Below are 18,206 nucleotides of genomic sequence, written 5' to 3'. Positions count from 1 at the left end.
CCAACTTGGGATAGAGGAATAGAAGATATCTGGGGGATGTGGGGGGGCTGGGTCCAGAGTGGAAGGGGACAAAGTGTACTGAGCCTTGACTGACCACCCTCCCCTCGTCCCAGGGTACACAGTACAGGTGGGCAGCGCCATCCTGCACCCCACGGACATCACGATTGTGACGGGTGCCCCACGGCACCGACATATGGGCGCTGTCTTCTTGCTGAACCAGGAGGCAGGCGGAGACCTACGGCGGAGGCAGGTGCTGGAGGGCACGCAGGTGGGCGCCTATTTTGGGAGCGCCATTGCCCTGGCAGACCTGAACAATGATGGGTGAGAATCCAGGGACATTCTCGGGGGCCAGGGGGAATGGTGAGGGGGGCAGGCTTGTGCAAGCCACAGGGCAGAGAAATGGAGGGTTGCGGTTGTTCATTTGTTTGCGTGCTGTTTACAGGGATTTGCAAGTCAAATTTGCGCGTTGATTTGCAATTAGACACTAGGCGATTCCGGGTATTTACATGTCAATTGCACGACACCTGCGTCTCCGTTTGTCAGTTTATGGTTCTAGTGGATGTGGGTTGTTTGGGTGTGATCTGCGGCTCCATGGCTTCTCCAGGACACATGGTTCCTCTTAAAGGGTCATGTTGGCCTTCCCATGTCCTTCACGTGACCAGAAATGCCATTTGTATAGCCGTGTGTTCTGGCACAATTGTACCTGCTAAACAAGAGTTCTGTTGTATATTGGAGGCTGACCCCACACTCCCATTTCCCCTCCTTCTCTCCTGTGCAGGTGGCAGGACCTCCTGGTGGGCGCCCCGTACTACTTTGAGCGGAAAGAAGAGGTGGGGGGTGCCGTCTATGTCTTCATGAACCAGGCAGGCACCTCCTTCCCTGCCCACCCCTCCCTCCTCCTTCACGGCCCCAGTCGCTCTGCCTTTGGCTTCTCTGTGGCCAGCATTGGTGACATCAACCAGGACGGATTCCAGGGTATGAGCCAGCACTCCTGCCCCAGCACACCCACTGACTGAGTGCCAGCCGCATACCAGCCTTGGCAGGGCCTGAAGAGGAGACTGGGGCCCAGGGCCAGGGAGCTCACAGCAGTCATAGAGAGAGGCCGTGCGGAGGGAGCCACCAGAGGCAAGCTCGGTGGACCTCCTGGAGGAGTGGATGTACCACTGGGCATCGGAGTCTGGGCTGAGTGTGCACACTGGAGGGGAACAGAAGGGGCAGAACATGAGCATGGGGTACTTGCCCTCATCTGCCCAAATTGAGCGGATGTGGGGTGTTCACGTCAGAGATGAGACCGGAATGGCCTTGTGGAGACGGGGTAGACGCTGTGAAAGCCGGGCGGAGGAACTGGGGCTTTACGTGTGGGTAATGGCAGAAGGGTGTCCAGAGAAGGTTTTGGGGCAGGGATGTGATCTGATAGCTTGGTACCTTGAAAGATGATTCTGGAGGGTGATATGGAATGATTGGGGGAGAGCAAGGCTGGGGTATTAAGATCAAGAATGTATTCTTTTTTTAAAACTATTTTTATGCTTATGTTTGAGAGAGAGACAGAGAGACAGAGTGCAAGGGGTTGGGGGGGGTGGGGTGGGGCAGAGGGAGAAGGAGACACAGAATCCGAAGCAGGCTCCAGGCTCTGAGCTGTCAGCACAGAGCTTGACGCGGGGCTCAAACCCACAAACCGTGAGATCATGACCTGAGCGAAAGTCAGATGCTTAGCCGACTGAGCCACCCAAGTGCCCCAAGAACGTATTATATCAAATGTGGGGTGTTAAGGGCTGGGACAAAATGGGAGCCCAGATATAGAGGGTGTCCAGTGCTCTACAGGACTTGGGGACCAATTAGACCTAGGGTGTCAAGGAAAGGGGACAGATTAAGGAAGAGCCTGGTTGCCATGAGAGCACCCGGCTTATCTGGAAACCACTTTTTCTGACAACCTTGATTTCCCAGAACATACCTGAGAACTGAAAGGAAGGCAGAGGAGCCTCTAAAGAGCCAAAATAGGTGCTAGAAAGTTCGGTTAGCAAAGCCTAAGCATTTACTGATAGAAGAGTTGTCTGGTTTCTACTCAGGACCTACTTACTTTTCCTTTACATACTTTTCTAACAAGCTTCGCTTTCTGGTTACCTAGGCCTTGTCAAATCAAAAACGGCAAACTAGAAAGAGTGTAGTAAAATTTAAGAAGATCATAAAACATTCGGGGCTTATTTGTGGAAATACCGGTTAGAATTAAAAAAAATTTTTTTAATGTTTATTCATTTCTGAGATAGAGAGAGACAGAGCATGAGTGGGGGAGGGGCAGAGACAGAGCATGAGTGGGGGAGGGGCAGAGAGAGAGGGAGACACAGCATCAGAAGCCGGCTCCAGGCTCTGAGTCATCAGCACAGAGCCTGACGCGGGGCTGGAACTCACAAACCGTGAGATCATGACCTAAGCCAAAGTCGGTCGCTCAACTGCCTGAGCCACCCAGGCGCCCCAATACTGGTTAGAATTTTAAAAGTCTGAAGTCTAACGAATCTTAACAAGAAAAGTTATCGTGTGATTAAAATTCCAGCCCCCAGTGGTAGACAGACAGGGACTCAAACTGTCCTCTTTTCTACTCATTAGTTGTGTGATTCGGGGTTTTCTGAGTCTGCTTCCTCACCTGTGAGATGGGATGGGAGTACCTACCCCCCTAGGACTCTTGTCAGGATTAAATGAGGTCAGTGCTTGATAACTACGTGGCAAAGTCACCAATGGGGAACCCTTGTTTTTGTGGCCCTGCTGGTAAATGCGATTAGAAGAACCGTGTATCTGAAGGGGAGGCTGGCAGAAGAGATGGAAAGTACTATAACAAGGAAAAACAAACACTAGGCCAGGAATCTGGAGTTTAGGCCTGCCCGTTGGCGTTAACTTGTGGTATGGCTTTAGGTAAGTCATTTGCCTCTCCTAGACCTACTTTAAAAGGAAGCAACTGGGCTCACGATGGTCCCGGTTTCAGTCCCCAGCCATCGAGCTCTGTTCCCTGATGTTCTGAAGCACCGCCTGGCAGGGTGAGGTCAGTTTCATGCCGGCCCCTGTGGCCTTGGAGCGCAAGGCTGGAGGGACAGGGGGCCCACGGTACCCAGAGTCAACCATCCTGCCTCTCTTCCCCAGACGTTGCTGTGGGAGCCCCATTCGAGGGCTTGGGCAAAGTGTACATCTATCACAGCAGCTCCAGGGGGCTCCTCAGAGAGCCGCAGCAGGTATGGATGGACAGGGACAAAGGGGGCTTGCCTTCCTTCCCCGCAGACACCTTCTCCCTCTTCCCCCTCTGCCCCACTCCCCAGAGCTCACCCTGAGCCTGTCCCCACCGCTTCCCCCTGCCCCCAGGTGATCCCTGGGGAGGAGCTGGGACTGCCTGGCTTGGCCACCTTTGGCTACTCACTGAGTGGACGGATGGACGTGGATGAGAACTTCTACCCGGACCTCCTAGTGGGGAGCCTGTCAGACCACGTTGTGCTGCTGCGGTAAGCCAGGGCAATGGTAGATGGGGGCCTTTCTCTCCTCCAGCCCTGTCTGCGTGGAGCCCCATCTCTGTCCACCATCTCTGGGCACCGGGTCCATGCAAGCGTGAGCCCCAGGCCTGGCCTGACAGGGGGCAGGCAGGAGGCACTGGTGTCTGTGTGTTTTCCCTGCAGGGCGCGACCGGTCATCAACATCCTCCACAAGACCTTGGTAGCCAGGCCATCCGTGCTGGACCCTGCGCTCTGCACAGCTACCTCCTGGTAAGTACTCTCGGCCCCTGCTCTGTCCACCCACTTCTCTATATATGAGCACGCCAGGAAGGACCCTGGCTTCCAAACCCCTCCCCTGGCAACTCCCGATATCCCACCGTTAGAGGGTTGGTTCTTGGGGTAAGCATTGCCCCTCCTATCCAACCTCATTAAAAAGCCGACTTCTTTGCAGGAGGTAATAGGCAAATTACCCACTTTGGTCGGGGCGGGGGGGGGAGGTAGTCAAGCATGGGTTTGGAGTGGGAGCTCTGGACTGCAGTGTTTGAATAAATCCCAGCTATGCCCACTGCAGTGGTATACAGGGGTGGGCTCTGGGGAGTGGGTTCCTAGAGGAGGAGGGGAGAGGGAGACACTTAGGGGGACAGGACAGAGAGCCACCTTGGGCAAACTGTTAATCCCCCTGAGTCTCAGAGTCATTGCCTATAAAACAAAGTTAACAATAATAACCAACTTGCAGGATTGTTGTGATAATTCAATGAGATAACATACACAAAGCCCTTCACACGGCACCTTGTACACCCTACGGCACCTTGTACACCCTACGTGCTCAGAACATGTTAGTTGCTAAAATGGTGACAGTAATAACAATGGTGATGACCCCGGGGTCTGTGCGTGAATGAGGCCTAGATCAGAAGGCAAAGGGCCACAGAGCAGAGAGCAGGGGTGAGTGGGAGAAAGAGATCTGAACAGCAGGTCCTATACAAGACTGGGCAGGGCACCAACCAACGGGTGACTTCAGACAACTCTTTCTGCTCTCAGGGCCTCAGTTTCCCAACTGGTGACCTCTAACCCTGTGTTCTATGGCTTTAATGGGAGTGGGGAGGGAAGAAACCAGGACACCCCAAACCTGCTGTGTGGACTCCCCAGTTTTGTCCCTGCCTTTCCTTCTAAGGGCCCTGGTTTCCCCTTGCCCAGTACAGGGGTGAGAGCCAGGGCCTGGATAACTGGGTCCCGCTGTGAGCAGGCCCTCCTATGTGTCTCCCGCCTCCCAACAGCGTGCAGGTGGAGCTGTGCTTTGCTTACAACCAGAGTGCCGGGAACCCCAACTACAGGAGAAACATCAGTGAGTGTGGGGGTGCGGGGCGGGGAGGAGCGTGGTTACCTGGCCGCTTGCTAACCACCCCATCTACCTCCAGCCCTGGCCTACACCCTGGAGGCCGACCGGGACCGACGGCCGCCTAGGCTTCGCTTTGCACGCAGCCAGTCAGCGGTCTTCCATGGCTTCTTCTCCATGCCAGACATGCGTTGCCAGAAGCTGGAACTGCTCCTGATGGTGAGGGAGAGGCGAGGGGTGGGACACTGATCCAGGATCTCTGCAGGAGGTGGCTAGAGTCCCACCAGGTCAGGAGGGAGGGATTGGAATTCCCCAGAGGCAGAGGAGGGGGAGGATGGCCTGGAAGGCCATTGGTCTGCAGGGGGTACAGGGAGCAGCATATGATAGACCCTCGGAGGGAGCATGGGCGCCAAAGGGCTCATTGCCCCTGAGAAAAGTGAGGGGTCTGAGACTCTTGGCTTAGTTTGTGTCTGGGAGAAAAAGAGGCCTGTGAGCGGGGGACCAGCTCAGCCCTTCTCTAGGATATCGTGGTTGAAAAAGAGAGCACGGGGGCGCCTGGGTGGCTCAGCCGGTTAAGCTTAAGCATCTGACTTCGGCTCAGGTCATGATCTCAGGGCTTGTGAGTTCGAGCCCGGCATGGGGCTCTGTGCTGACAGCTCAGAGCCTGGAGCCTCTTCAGATTCTGTGTCCTTCTCTCTCTCTCTCTCTCTGCCCCTCCCCTACTCACACTCTGTCTCTGTCTCTCAAAAATAAATAAACATAAAAAAAACAAAACAGAGAGAGCACAACCTGGGGACCTCGGGGATGAAGGGAGGCTCAACAACTCCCCCCCCCCCCATCTCTGGGGAGGAGGAGTCCCATCGGGGTTTTTCAGTGCGGAGGGGCCTCAGTTTCCCCTTGAGGGTTCAGTGTGGTGTGAGGGTTCAACCCGGGGCGGGGAAGGGGAGTGCAGCCCTGGGCTCAACCCACCCGCCTTCCCCAGGACAACGTCCGCGACAAACTCCGTCCCATCATCATTTCCATGAACTACTCTTTACCTTTACGGATGCCTGAGCGCCCCCGGCTGGGGCTGCGGTCCCTGGACGCGTACCCGGTCCTAAACCAGGCACAGGCCCTGGAGAACCACACCGAGGTGGGTGGGGCCAGGGTCGGAAGGGCGGGGCCCGGGAGGGCTGTGGAGCGAGAGAGCGGTATGGGTGGTGGGCCCTTACGCCTCCGGCCTCCTCCAGGTTCACTTCCAGAAGGAGTGCGGCCAGGACAACATATGCGACAGCAACTTGCAGATGCAGGCGGCCTTCGTGTCGGAGCTGGGGCAGCCTCTGAGCAGGTGCGCTCCAGGCCAAGCTGAATGGCCAAGGGCGGGGCGGGGCTTCATTGGGTAACTGAAGATGAGGGGCGGGGCCCTTTAGGTCAGGGATCAGAGGGACCCCGGAAGATCTGAAGGGAGGGGCCTCAGGGAAAGGCGGGGCTTTAATTGACCTTGGGGGTGCTCAGGCTGGCCTTCACCGGCCAGGAAAGGGGCTTTCTTCTCCGGGGGAGGCTAGAGGGCCGGGCCTTGCTGTCCCGAGAAGGGGCTTTCCTCACCAGCGGGCCTGGGGGGCGGGGCTAGTTGGCCTGGGGCGGGGCTCTGGGCTCACCCTGGTCTCCTTCCCGCCTCAGGCTGCACTACAGCAGAGACGTCCGGAAACTACACCTGAGCATCAACGTGACCAACACCCGGAGCAGGGAGCGGGCTGGGGAAGACGCCCACGAGGCGCTACTCACCCTGGAGGTGCCTCCCGCCCTGCTGCTGTCTTCAGTGCGCCCCGTGAGTGCCCTCCGCGGAGCAAAGAGCCCAACTGGGGCTCCGCCGAGCATTTGCATGCTTATATGCATGTCGTTTACATGTGTTCTTATTTGTCGTGTGTCCACCCTCCTTCCTCTGGGCTGGGCTTCCTCAGGTGCTTGCAGCGTCCCTAATGCTAGGGGAACCCGGTGCTCAAGCCTCTCCGGCATCAGACCCAGTGTCACATGGAAGGGGCTGACCTGATTTGTCCTCTTTCATCAGGCTGGGACGTGCCAGGCCAATGAGACCATCGTCTGTGAGCTGGGGAACCCCTTCAAACGGAACCAGAGGGTGAGTGCTGGCCAGACCTTCCCAGCCCTGTGGGTCCCAGGCTGCTACTCTGATGAGCACCTTAACCTTGCTTCTGCCTGCCTGCTTCCCAGACCTCCTTGAAGCAAAGAGCCAGGGTAGGACACAGGGAGATACAGGGGGGCAAGAGGAGAGACCCAGAGACTAAGAAAAATGGGGCCACTAGGGAGCTACACACAAAGCTAGAGCAGGTGGAGGTGAGGAAACTGGATTTTACTGAGCACCTACTATGTGCCGGGCCCTGAGTCCAACACTTGGCACTTTTTTTATGCTGTAATTCTCACAACCTTCTGAGGAGGTAGATACTGTTTTATAGAAAGAAAATACAGGCTTAGAAAGTACAGTATCTTGCTGAAAGTCTTGTAGCTTGAAAGCATCGGAGATGTCATTGACAGAGAAGAAGGGGAAAGGGAAGCAGGATGAGGCTAGCAAGGCGGAAGAGTGGACACAGGTGGCCAGGTGGAGACCCCTTGCTCACAACGGTGGGGGGGGAGGCGGCCAGAGACCCAACTCCCTAGGGTAGGGTTCAGTCCCTCTGTCCCCCGTGGCATTGCTCCTGCCCGGCCCCAAATGCCCCTCTTTGCCTTCCCGGCCCTCGTGGCAGATGGAGCTGCTCATCACGTTCGAGGTCATCGGAGTGACTCTGCACACAAGGGAACTCCAGGCGCAGCTACAGCTCTCCACGTGAGTGACCTTGAGACCAGTCTGTGTCAGGAGTGAGGCACCCTGGGGCCTCCTCCTGCCCCAGCCTCAGCTGACACATCTCCCCTACCCCCTGCGTTCCCTCCCAGGTCAAGTCACCAGGACAACCTGTGGCCCATGACCCTGACCCTGCTGGTGGACTACACGCTCCAGGCCTCACTCAGCATGTGGGTACCACGCCTGCCCCAGCCGGCTGTGCCTGGGCTGGGGCTTCTGTGTCCTGAATGTGGCTCCCAAGGTCCTCGGACACACCTCTATCGACCTGGTGTCCTCAGGCCTCTACTTCCCCTGGGTCATCCCTTCCTTTAACAACAACAATCACTATTATTATTATTATTATTATTATTATTATTATTATTATTCTCCTTGCAAGGCAGGTAGCAGTGGAGGAATCAGTAACCCTGGGGCTAAGGTGTTGGTGTGGCCCTACCATTTCATGAGAGCTCATTGTGCTAGGAATTTTATATACATCAGCTCACTGACTTCCCACAACAGCCCCGTGATACAGCAAGTGTTATTAACTCCATTTTACAGATGAGGAAACTGAGGTTCTGAGAGCATAAAACACTCGCTTGAGGCATAACTAGCAGACAGCTAGTAAATGCAAAGCATGGATTTTTCTCAGGTCTGCCTGATGTTGGAGGAGCTGTAGTTCACCTTCCTCGGTGCCCAGCCCCTCTGCCAGGGCCCCTCCCACCCCCTCACTCCAGCGTCTTTCTTACCCTTAGGGTGAGTCACCGGCTACAAAGCTTCTTTGGGGGAACAGTGATGGGCGAGTCTGGCATGAAAACTGTGGAGGATGTGGGAAGCCCCCTCAAGTATGAGTTCCAGGTAAGGGGGCCACTGGGACCCTGGGCGGGGACTGCTGGGAAGTGTGTGGGGGGGGGGGGATGGGCCTGGGGTCTGAGGGTGTGAGGGTTGGGATGGGTGAGATGGAGGTGGTCTTCCAGGAGGCGGTGGTCATGACACCCCTTGTGCCCACAGGTGGGCCCAATGGGGGAAGGGCTGGCAGCCCTGGGGACCCTGGTCCTAGGGCTGGAGTGGCCCTACGAAGTCATCAATGGCAAGTGGCTGCTGTACCCTACAGAGATCACCGTCCACGGCAATGGGTCCTGGCCCTGCCGACCACCTGGAGACCTTATCAACCCTCTGAATCTCACTCTCTCGGTAAGGACACCATCTCTCTCGGGGATCTTTCATTTACATCTCATTTGCATTGCACCTCATTTGCATGCTGCAGGGAGGAAGGCCGGTGTCTTGCCCTCCCTCTCCTCATACCCCTTTAGGAGCCTACCTCTCCCCCTTCCCTCCCCCCTACTCTGCTCCCACCCCTTTCTCCTAGCCGACCCCTTCTTCCCTCTTCAGGTCCCTGGGGACAGGCCGCCATCTCCACAGCGCAGGCGACGACAGCTGGACCCAGGGGGAGGCCAGGGTCCCCCGCCAGTCACTCTGGCTGCTGCCAAGAAAGCCAAGTCTGAGACCCAACTGGTGAGTGGCCGGGGCAACGTTGGAAGGGACCATCCCCACCCATCACAGCCTATGTGGGCACGAGGGGGCACTGAAGCAAGGCTGATGGGTGCTAGTCACCAGGAGCCCCCAGTCTGATGAGGTGATGTGACCCCGTGGCTTGAGGAGCCCCTAGTCGGAGGGAAGAGACTCATCTCTTGCCTCAGTGGTTATCCTACTCTCCTTGCCGCCAATTCAACGGGCCAAAGGAAGAGACACTGGCCGTATTCCTGAGAGCCCCATCCTGTTGAGGGTGACATAGCGGCTTAAAGCCTTGGACGTGAGGACTGGAGAATGGGGAGAGGCAGGATGAATGGCAAGGGGGAGGGGGGGCGGTCGGGCAGGGAGATGTGGGTGGTGCGGGGCGCCCTCTGCTGGAAGGGAGAGAGGAACAGGCCTGGGAAGCACGTTGAGGACTAGCTGGGGGACGTAGGGGGTGGTGTCCCAGGTGGCAGGAGCTGGTGAACAAAGGCTCAGTGTGGGAGGGGCTGAGAAGGGGGTGTTGGGTGTTGGGCCCCATTTGTATACAAAGGGATCGGACTTCATGTGGAGGCCCAGACCGTCTCATGTCCTGTATTCCCTGCCCACCTCAGAGCTGTGGCAGTGACCGCACCCGCTGTGTGTGGCTGGAGTGCCTCATTCCCGATAGCCCCGTCATCACCAATGTGACGGTGCAGGCACGAGTGTGGAACAGCACCTTCATCGAGGTCAGTGCCTGGATCTGGAGGTCACTGCCCCCTGCCAGGGTGGGGAGAGCATCAGGGAGAGGGTGAGGCCAGGGTCCCAGCAAGGCCTTAGGTGCACATGCGTGCCTGTGCGTGCATGCGTGCGTGCGTCAGTGACAGCATCGTATTTAACATGCAGCGAATGGGACACCTGTCACTGTATGCCTGTCAGCGTTAGTTCGTGTGTCTGCCTGTGGACATGACCTAATGTCCGTCTCCAGCCAAAACGACCTTCTCTCGTGTGTCCGTCATTCTGTTTGGTGTGTGTGTGTGTTGCTTTCCCACGTCCACGCCTTTGCTGTGCTGGTCCTTCCCCCTCTGTTGTCGCGGCATGAAAACTCCTCTTCGGCCCTCAGGCTCTCCCCAGATGCTTCACCACCAGTGAGGTCTTCTCTGACTTTTCCAGCTGCAAACGCTCTCCCTGGACACCCACAGAACTTTTTTTTTTTCTTTTATGTTTATTTATTTATTTTGAGAGCGAGAGAGCTTGGGGGAGGGGCGGGGGGCGGGGACAGAAATCCCAAGCAGGCTCTGCGCTGTCAGCACAGAACCTGAGTCAGGGCTCCAACTCACAAGCCCTGAGATCGTGACCCGAGCCGAAATCGGTAACCGACCGAGCCACCCAGACACCCCCTACCCACAGAACTTTCTCAGAAGCTGCACATGCCACTGGTCACGTTCTACTCTAGGTTACAGTTACTCCTGTACCGGCCTCCTCAAGCCACCTAGACCATATTTTTCTGTAAACGACTGGATTATGAATCTTTTCAGCTTTTGTGGGGCAGACGGTTTCTGCGGTAACTATTCAATTCTGCCATTGTAGCACAAGCTGCCATAAACAATATCTAAACGGATGGGCATGGCTGTGTCTCAAAAATATTTTATTTACAAAAGCAAGTGACGGGCCAGATTTAGCCCAGAGACCTGACCTGGACTGTGACCTTCCTTGTCTCTGCTGTCTGTAGCATCCGGCATAGGACCTGAGGCAGAAATGAATGGGTGAGGGGCGCCTGGGTGGCTGAGTCAGTTAAGCGTCTGACTTCAGCGCACAGTCTGTGGGTTCGAGCCCCGTGTCAGGCTTGTGCTGACAGCTCAGAGCCTGGAGCCTGCTTCGGATTCTGTGTCTCCCTCTCTCTCTGTTCCTCCCCTACTTGTGCTCTGTCTCTCTCTGCCTCTCAAAACTAAATAAAAAAAACCTTTAAAAAATTAAAAAAAAAAAAAAAAGAAATGAATGGGTGATGTGCATTTGTGTGGAGACGCCTGGCTCTCGGGTCCCTTGGGTGCCTCTTAAAGATGCTGTGTCGGGGGAGGGTACCCTGGTGGGGGGGGTGCTCGGGGTCAAGAGGGAGGCTCAGAGGGGCTTCAGCTGCTTCTTTTAATGCATCCCTCCCCCTCCTCCTGCTTCCAGGATTACAGAGACTTTGACAGGGTCAGGGTAAGCAGCTGGGCTACCCTGTTCCTCCGAACCAGCATCCCGGCCATCAGCATGGAGAACAAGACCGTGTGGGTGAGTGAGCGTTTTGGAAAGCAGGGGTACCTGGCCGGGGCAGGGGAGCACAGCGCGTCTTCTCTTCAGCTGTGTGGTTCTGAGTCGTGGCAGCACCTGGGAATCCTCTGGAGGGCCCCTGGGGTCTGGACTGCACCCCTAAGCAATGAAATCAGAGTCTGTGGGGGTGGGGACCCCGTTTGGGTATGTTTAAAAGGCCCCTCGGGGATTCTAATGCGCAACCAGGGTTGAGAACCCTTGCCTGAGCTTACTGGACCTGCACAGCTTCTCTGGGGAGAACTGCCATCCCCGTGGAGACTTGAGAACAAAGTTCTCCAGCTTGGTTCTGAGCTACATCGGGGAGGGGAAAAAAAAAAAAAGGCAAAATTGTTAACAATTTGTTGTGAAAAGGATTTAGTGGAGGACATACACTCGGGAGCTGAAGGGAGGGTTGGCTAAATATATTATAGTGTATTTCCTAAAATAAATTAAGGTAGTGGGGGAAGGGCCAGAAAGACCGATGGAACAGAACAGAAATTTATGTTATTACGCAGACGGCACTTTTAAGCAGGGAAGAAGTTAGGTTATTAAGCTGGGTTGGGAGAACCCATTTGGGAAGTAAAGACAAACCCTTACCTCACATGATAACCAACTATACAGTTGAGTTAGAGTAGATATTTAAATATAGGAAATAAAACTTAATATGCCAGAAGAAAACTCAGAAAACAATTTAACAGTAATCTTTAGTTATGGGGGGAGGGAGTCATTTTACTACACCCAGAAGTAGCAAAGGAAGTATTTGACAAGTTAGACCATGTGAAGTTTTAAAAAAATTTGATGATAAAAAAACTAAAAGGGCGAATGATAGATTGCTTTTATTTTTATTAAAAAAAATTTTTTTTTTGACGTTTATTTATTTTTGAGACAGGGAGAGACAGCATGAACGGGGGAGGGTCAGAGAGAGAGGGAGACACAGAATCTGAAACAGGCTCCAGGTTCTGAGCTGTCAGCACAGAGCCCGATGCAGGGCTCAAACTCACGGACCGCGAGATCATGACCTGAGCCGAAGTCAGATGCTTAACCGTCTGAGCCACCCAGGCGCCCCGATAGGTTGCTTTTAAAAATGTTTATAGCACATATGGTGAAGTGTTGGTATAGATGTATTTAAAACTTTTTTTTAATGTTTTTATTTATTTTAGAGAGAGAAAGGCAGAACGTGAGCAGGGGGAGGGCAGAGAGAGGGGGAGACACAGAATCCGAAGCAGGCTCCAGGCTCTGAGCTGTCAGCACAGAGCCCGATGCGGGGCTGGAACTCACAAACTGTGAGACCATGACCTGAGCGGAAGTCGGACGCTTAACGACTGAGCCGCCCAGGCGCCCAGTTTTTAATATGTAAAGGTAAATAGGGCAGCATAAAGATAAATGGACACTGTACAGGGTGAACTAGAAATACTCACCTCAATAGTAGCAAGATTTTTTTTTCTTCCTATCAGATTGGAAAAGATTAAAAAGAATAATGCTGTCCGTGCTGACGAGGTAGAAGGAAATGCTGTTGGTCAGGGTATAAATTGATGGATTCTTTTTGGAAATGCATTTGTCAATATCTATTAGAGTGTAAAATGCACACTTCTTTCGAGCCAGCACATGATACTACGTCTTAAAGAGCTAACAGGATGAATAGGCGAATGTAAATATACGAGGATATTTTAAAGCGTTGTTTATGATGGCATGAAATTGGAAACAGTCTGCATGTCTTTCGCTAGGATGTTGGTTCAATAAATTGTGGTGCATGTTCTAGAATGACTATGCAGTCCTCAGAAGAGATGAGGTTGATCTTTATTAATTGACATCACAAAATGATGATAATAAAACCGAAAGAGGAAGCAGGTCGCAGAAGAGTGTGCAGCACACAGAGACCCCATTTCTGTGGGAGAAAAAAGTGTGTATGTTCAACATATGTATTAAAAAATACGGAAAGAGGTTCACTGAAATGTTGAGGAGAGTTATTTCTAGGAAGTAAGATTACTGGGAACCTTTCGTTTTCTTTATATCATCTGTATTTAAGGTTTTTTTTTTTTAATTTTTTTTTAACGTTTTATTTATTTTTGAGACAGAGAGAGACAGAGCATGAACGGGGGAGGGGCAGAGAGAGAGGGAGACGCAGAATCAGAAGCAGGCTCCAGGTTCTGAGCCATCAGCCCAGAGCCTGACGCGGGGCTCGAACTCCCGGACCGCGAGATCGTGACCTGAGCTGAAGTCGGACGCTTAACTGATTGAGCCACCCAGGCGCCCCTGTATTTAAGTTTTTTTTAATGTTTATTTATTTTTGAGAGAGAGAGACAGAGACAGAGAGAGTGCAAGTGAGGGAGGGGCAGAGAGAGAGGGAGACATAGAGTCTGAAGCAGGCTCCAGGTTCCAGCTGTCAGCACAGAGCCTGACACGGGTTTCGAACCCCTTAACTGTGAGATCATGACCTGAGCCGAAGTCGACGCGTAACTACCATAAGTTGCCCCATGATTATTTCTTTAAAAATTATTTTGATTATTTTTGTTTAAATACAGATGATGGGTGCCTGGGTGGCTCAGTCGGTTAAGCGTCCAACTTCAGCTCAGGTCATAATCTCATGGTTCCTGGGTTCGAGCCGCGTTGGGCTCTGTGCTGACAGCTGGAGCCTGGAGCCTGCTTCCGATTCTGCCTCTCCCTCTCTCTCTGTCCCTCCGCCGCCTGCACTCTGTCTCTTTTTCTCTCTTTCTCTCAAAAATAAAGAAACATTTAAAGAAATACGTATTTTAATTTTTTTTTAACGTTTATTCATTTTTGAGAGACAGAGACAGAGCTCAAGCAGGGGAGGGGCAGAGAGAGAGGGAGACACAGAATCGGAGGCACGCTCCAGGCTCTGAGCTGTCAGCACAGAGCGTGATGCAGGACTCGAACCCACCAATTGCAATATCATGACCTGAGCCAAAGTCAGACCCTTAACCGACTGAGCCACTCAGGTGCCCCAAGAAATATATTGAAAAAAAAAAAAAAAAAAAGAAAGAATGATATATAGTTGTAGTCAGAAAAAAATTTTCTCTATTTAAATATATATACATTGTGTATATAAATAAGTAATGTAATATAAATATATAAATATAAATGTATAAAAATATATATACATTATGTAATATAATTTTATAATATAATACCATATATAACATTTATATGCTATGTATGGTATATTATATTACAATGTTATGTATTATATATCATATTACATATAATGTTACATATAATTATAACAATATTGTATAATATATTTTATAATATATACTTTACATTGTATATAATATATTATAATGTATGATTATATAACATGTTGTAATATATATAATATAATTTTATATTATAATATACATACACATTGTAGGGGAAGAAATATGGTGCTATAAGCTCTGCATTCTTTATTTTTTTGTAAATATTTGTGGAGTGCTTGTTACGTATCCGGCAAACACATTTAATCTTTCCCAGTAACCTTTGAAGTAGGTATCATTCTCAGAGTCTCCATTTTACAGAGAGAGGTTAAGTAACTCTCCCAAGGTCACGCAGCTAAGGAATAGCACACGTGGGACTTGAACCCAGGTAGTCTAGTTCCAGAACCCATGTTCTTGGCCACTCTGCCGTCCTGTGAGGTAGGCATGATGATCTCCCTATTAGAGAGCATGAAATGTACATTCCAAGGGGAGGAATTACTTGTCCAAGGCCACACACACAGCTCATCCAGGATGGGGCTGGGGCTCAAGCCGGGATGGGTAGGTTACAAACCCAGATTCCAGGCTGCCTCCCAGATCTGATGCTGGTCCTTTGCTGCCGGTCTGCACCTAGGGAAAACCAGAGAGAATGGAGGCCTCTGCCGCCGTCAGTGGGCGGGCAGGGGCTTTCTCTGGTCCCGGAGTGCCCCCTGCTGGTAGCAGGTCAAACAGCAGGGTCCTGGGCCCAGCATGGGGCCCCAGGGGGCAGACACAGGGCTGAGGCTCTTCCCACGCTCGCTCGCCAGTTCTCCGTGGACATTGACTCTGAGCTGGTGGAGGACCTGCCAGCGGAGATCGAGCTGTGGCTGGTGCTTGTGGCCGTGAGTGCCGGGCTGCTGCTTCTGGGGCTGATCATCCTCTTGCTCTGGAAGGTGAGGACCCCAGACCACCACTGGGACTTCCACTCTGGGACCTCCCGCCAGCAGACCCTCGCCAGCCCTCCCTTCACCCCATTCCTCACGTCTCCCCCACCCTTCCCCCATGTCATCCCCACCTTTCTCCCCAGCTGCCAGTCGCACCCCCTGTCCCATCCTGACCTCACTCACCAGGATATTCCTGCCTGGCTAATGGGGGGGGACCTGCAAGCTGGAAAGGAGAAGCCAGGAAGCTCTGGCTTCCGGCCACACCACCAAGCTGGGGCCGGGGCCGGGGGCCTAGGCATCCGGGCTCCGCAGCCCTAAGCCCCCGCCCATGAGTGCTGCTGGCAAGGACCCCCCAGCTCCCCCTGATGGCCCATCCCCACCTCCTCCCCTCCGCAGTGCGGCTTCTTCAAGCGAGCCCGCACTCGCGCCCTGTATGAAGCTAAGAGGCAGAAGGCGGAAATGAAGAGCCAGCCGTCAGAGACAGAGAGGCTGACCGACGACTACTGAGGGGGGGCAGTCCCCCGCCCCCCGGCCCACCCGGGTAACGCGGCCTCCGGGCCCTCTTCCCTGAGCCTCGCAGCTGGCCGGGGCCTCTGACTCTGTCCTATCCGCTCCTCCTCCCCATGGGCCCTCTCTGCACTTCACTCTGTCCCCAGCACCACCCCTAAAAGCAGGCCACTGGTCTCCCTCCACTCCCTGGGAGAGCTCAACGTGTCTTCTCACTGCCTCCCCTGAAGACTTGGGGTCCCAAGAGGGGGCCATAAAATGCTCCCCGTGCCCCTTGGCTTTCTGGGAAAGCTTTCTTGGAAAAGGATCAAGGCCAAGGCGAGGCCCCATCTCTAGGCCACACAGCAAACTTCCGGAGTGAGTCTACACCTCCTGAGAAGGACGGGACTAGTAGAGTCCTTCTCCTGGGAACTAGTACTTTTCCTCCTTGGAGCCCCCCCCCGCCCCCAGGCGACAAACTGGCCCCACCCCCACCCCAACGGCATGGTCAGGGGAGACCACCACCCATCCTGGCCCTCTCATCAACAATCTCAGTGCCCCGCCTCTGTCTCCATCTGCCTCCCTTCTCCTCTCTGCCCTCCTCAGCTCCTCCTTCCTCTGGGGCGTGGGGTGGGCAACCTCGCCCTCCCTGTCGCGGTGCAGGGAGATGGCATGTGTTTGGGTCAGGGGGTCCCGGCTTTGAGGGCCTCTGGGTGGGGGGAGGAAGCGGCTGGGCACAACTTACTGCGGCCCGGATTGCTGGATCGCTGATACCCTTCCTCTTCTCCACCCCCCACCCCAATGCAGTGCGACTTCTTTAAGCGGACCCGCTATTACCGGATCATGCCCAAGTACCACGCGGTGCGGATCCGGGAGGAGGAGCGCTATCCGCCTCCAGGGAGCACCGTGCCTACCAAGAAGCACTGGGTCACCAGCTGGCAGAGTCGGGACCGATACTACTGATGTCCTCCCCGATCCCACCCCTGCTCCCCCTGGTGCCCCCTTCTATTTATCATAAGTTATGCCCCGGACGGTCCACAGGGGCCACTGCCTTTGGCTGGCAGCAGCAGACTCAGGCACACGCACCTCTTCGAGCACGCGCGTGGGCTATCCGGCCACAGGCTCCCCGCAGCAGGGCCAGGGTCGCGGGCCCTGCAGTGCTCACCGCAGCCCTGGGCCCTGGACACACGCGGGCCCCCCTGCTTGTGGCCTGTGCTTGTGCCCCACGGCTGGCGCGTGGACATGCGTGGCCCTGCCTCTGCCTGTGCCAAAACCAAGCCAAAGGGCCTCCACCAGAGCCAGGAGGAAAATGCCCCCGCTGTGGTGACACCTCCCCCATGCACACTGGACCCATCTTGAGCCATAGTCACTGGATTGACTCTGCTATTAAGTCTAAAACTACTGACAAGGAACGGCGCGCCGGGCCCCCAGCTCCCAGCACCCATGCCAGAGGGCGCGGGGGCCTGCCTCAGGTTGCCCACCGTGGCGTTTGCAGGACTGGGCGTGCTCAGACCCAAGAGCAGAGTGAGCTAGAAGGAAGGCCCCCGAGATGGCTTTCCTTCACGGACCTCTGTGAAGCCTCTCTCCTCGGCCACGTCCCGCACTGGCGAGGAGAGCAGTCTGGAGGAACAAAGATGGACAAAAGCCGCTGGCCAGCTCGACACGTGGCGGCGGGACTGCCCTGGGAACTCAGTGGAACGCTCAGCAGAGGAGGGGACCAGTCCTGGGCCAAGGAGACGTTGGACGTAGAGAGGAGATAGCACTTCTTACCCACCACTACCGCGCAGGCCTCTGAAGGCCTGGAGAGACCATCTCCCCCCCCCCCCCCCCCGCAACACACGCAAGATCACAGAGGGAGCGACACTTGAATGTAGAACAGGGAGGGAGCCCTGGCCCTGCCCCCTGGGCAGAACCTATTCTGCCCTCACTGACCATGGGGAGGGGACCTAGAAGGAGAGTTCTTGGCTGTCCTTGGCTTTCTCACAGCCAACCTAGCTCTGCCTCCTCCCCCGTGGGTAGGTCCTGAGGCCCAGTCTAGAAGTTGAGGCCGGTTCCAGGGAACCTCTCCTGACCCCTGCCTCTTGGCGGTTCCCTTTTCCAGTCCCTGTCCCCTTCCATGGTACTGTAGCGGGAGGCTCCCTCCCCCTCCTTGTGCCTTCTTTGTATATAGGCTTCTCAGGCGACCAATAAACAGCTCCCAGTTTTTATGCA

At 54.4% G+C, this 18,206-nt stretch overlaps 1 protein-coding gene across 1 annotated transcript in view; it reads left to right on the top strand.

Moving 5' to 3' along the window:
- The window catches only part of ITGA3 (integrin subunit alpha 3), a 30,280-nt gene extending 12,074 nt beyond the window's left edge, over positions 1 to 18,206 (top strand). The window contains exons 6-26 of the mRNA XM_030295023.1: positions 114 to 321; positions 779 to 975; positions 3,130 to 3,218; positions 3,346 to 3,482; positions 3,654 to 3,740; positions 4,745 to 4,812; positions 4,886 to 5,022; positions 5,786 to 5,935; positions 6,033 to 6,130; positions 6,463 to 6,610; positions 6,851 to 6,919; positions 7,542 to 7,621; positions 7,729 to 7,806; positions 8,368 to 8,470; positions 8,624 to 8,806; positions 9,005 to 9,127; positions 9,739 to 9,852; positions 11,279 to 11,377; positions 15,393 to 15,518; positions 15,906 to 16,050; positions 16,803 to 18,206. Of these exons, the coding sequence (XP_030150883.1) occupies positions 114 to 321; positions 779 to 975; positions 3,130 to 3,218; positions 3,346 to 3,482; positions 3,654 to 3,740; positions 4,745 to 4,812; positions 4,886 to 5,022; positions 5,786 to 5,935; positions 6,033 to 6,130; positions 6,463 to 6,610; positions 6,851 to 6,919; positions 7,542 to 7,621; positions 7,729 to 7,806; positions 8,368 to 8,470; positions 8,624 to 8,806; positions 9,005 to 9,127; positions 9,739 to 9,852; positions 11,279 to 11,377; positions 15,393 to 15,518; positions 15,906 to 16,016 (2,405 nt within the window). The 3' untranslated portion in view covers positions 16,017 to 16,050; positions 16,803 to 18,206. The remainder of the gene's footprint in view (positions 1 to 113; positions 322 to 778; positions 976 to 3,129; positions 3,219 to 3,345; positions 3,483 to 3,653; positions 3,741 to 4,744; positions 4,813 to 4,885; positions 5,023 to 5,785; positions 5,936 to 6,032; positions 6,131 to 6,462; positions 6,611 to 6,850; positions 6,920 to 7,541; positions 7,622 to 7,728; positions 7,807 to 8,367; positions 8,471 to 8,623; positions 8,807 to 9,004; positions 9,128 to 9,738; positions 9,853 to 11,278; positions 11,378 to 15,392; positions 15,519 to 15,905; positions 16,051 to 16,802) is intronic.

Source organism: Lynx canadensis, chromosome E1 (assembly GCF_007474595.2).
Source record: "Lynx canadensis isolate LIC74 chromosome E1, mLynCan4.pri.v2, whole genome shotgun sequence".
Taxonomy (NCBI): Eukaryota; Metazoa; Chordata; class Mammalia; order Carnivora; family Felidae; genus Lynx; species Lynx canadensis.
This window is presented reverse-complemented; position numbering and strand designations above follow the sequence as displayed.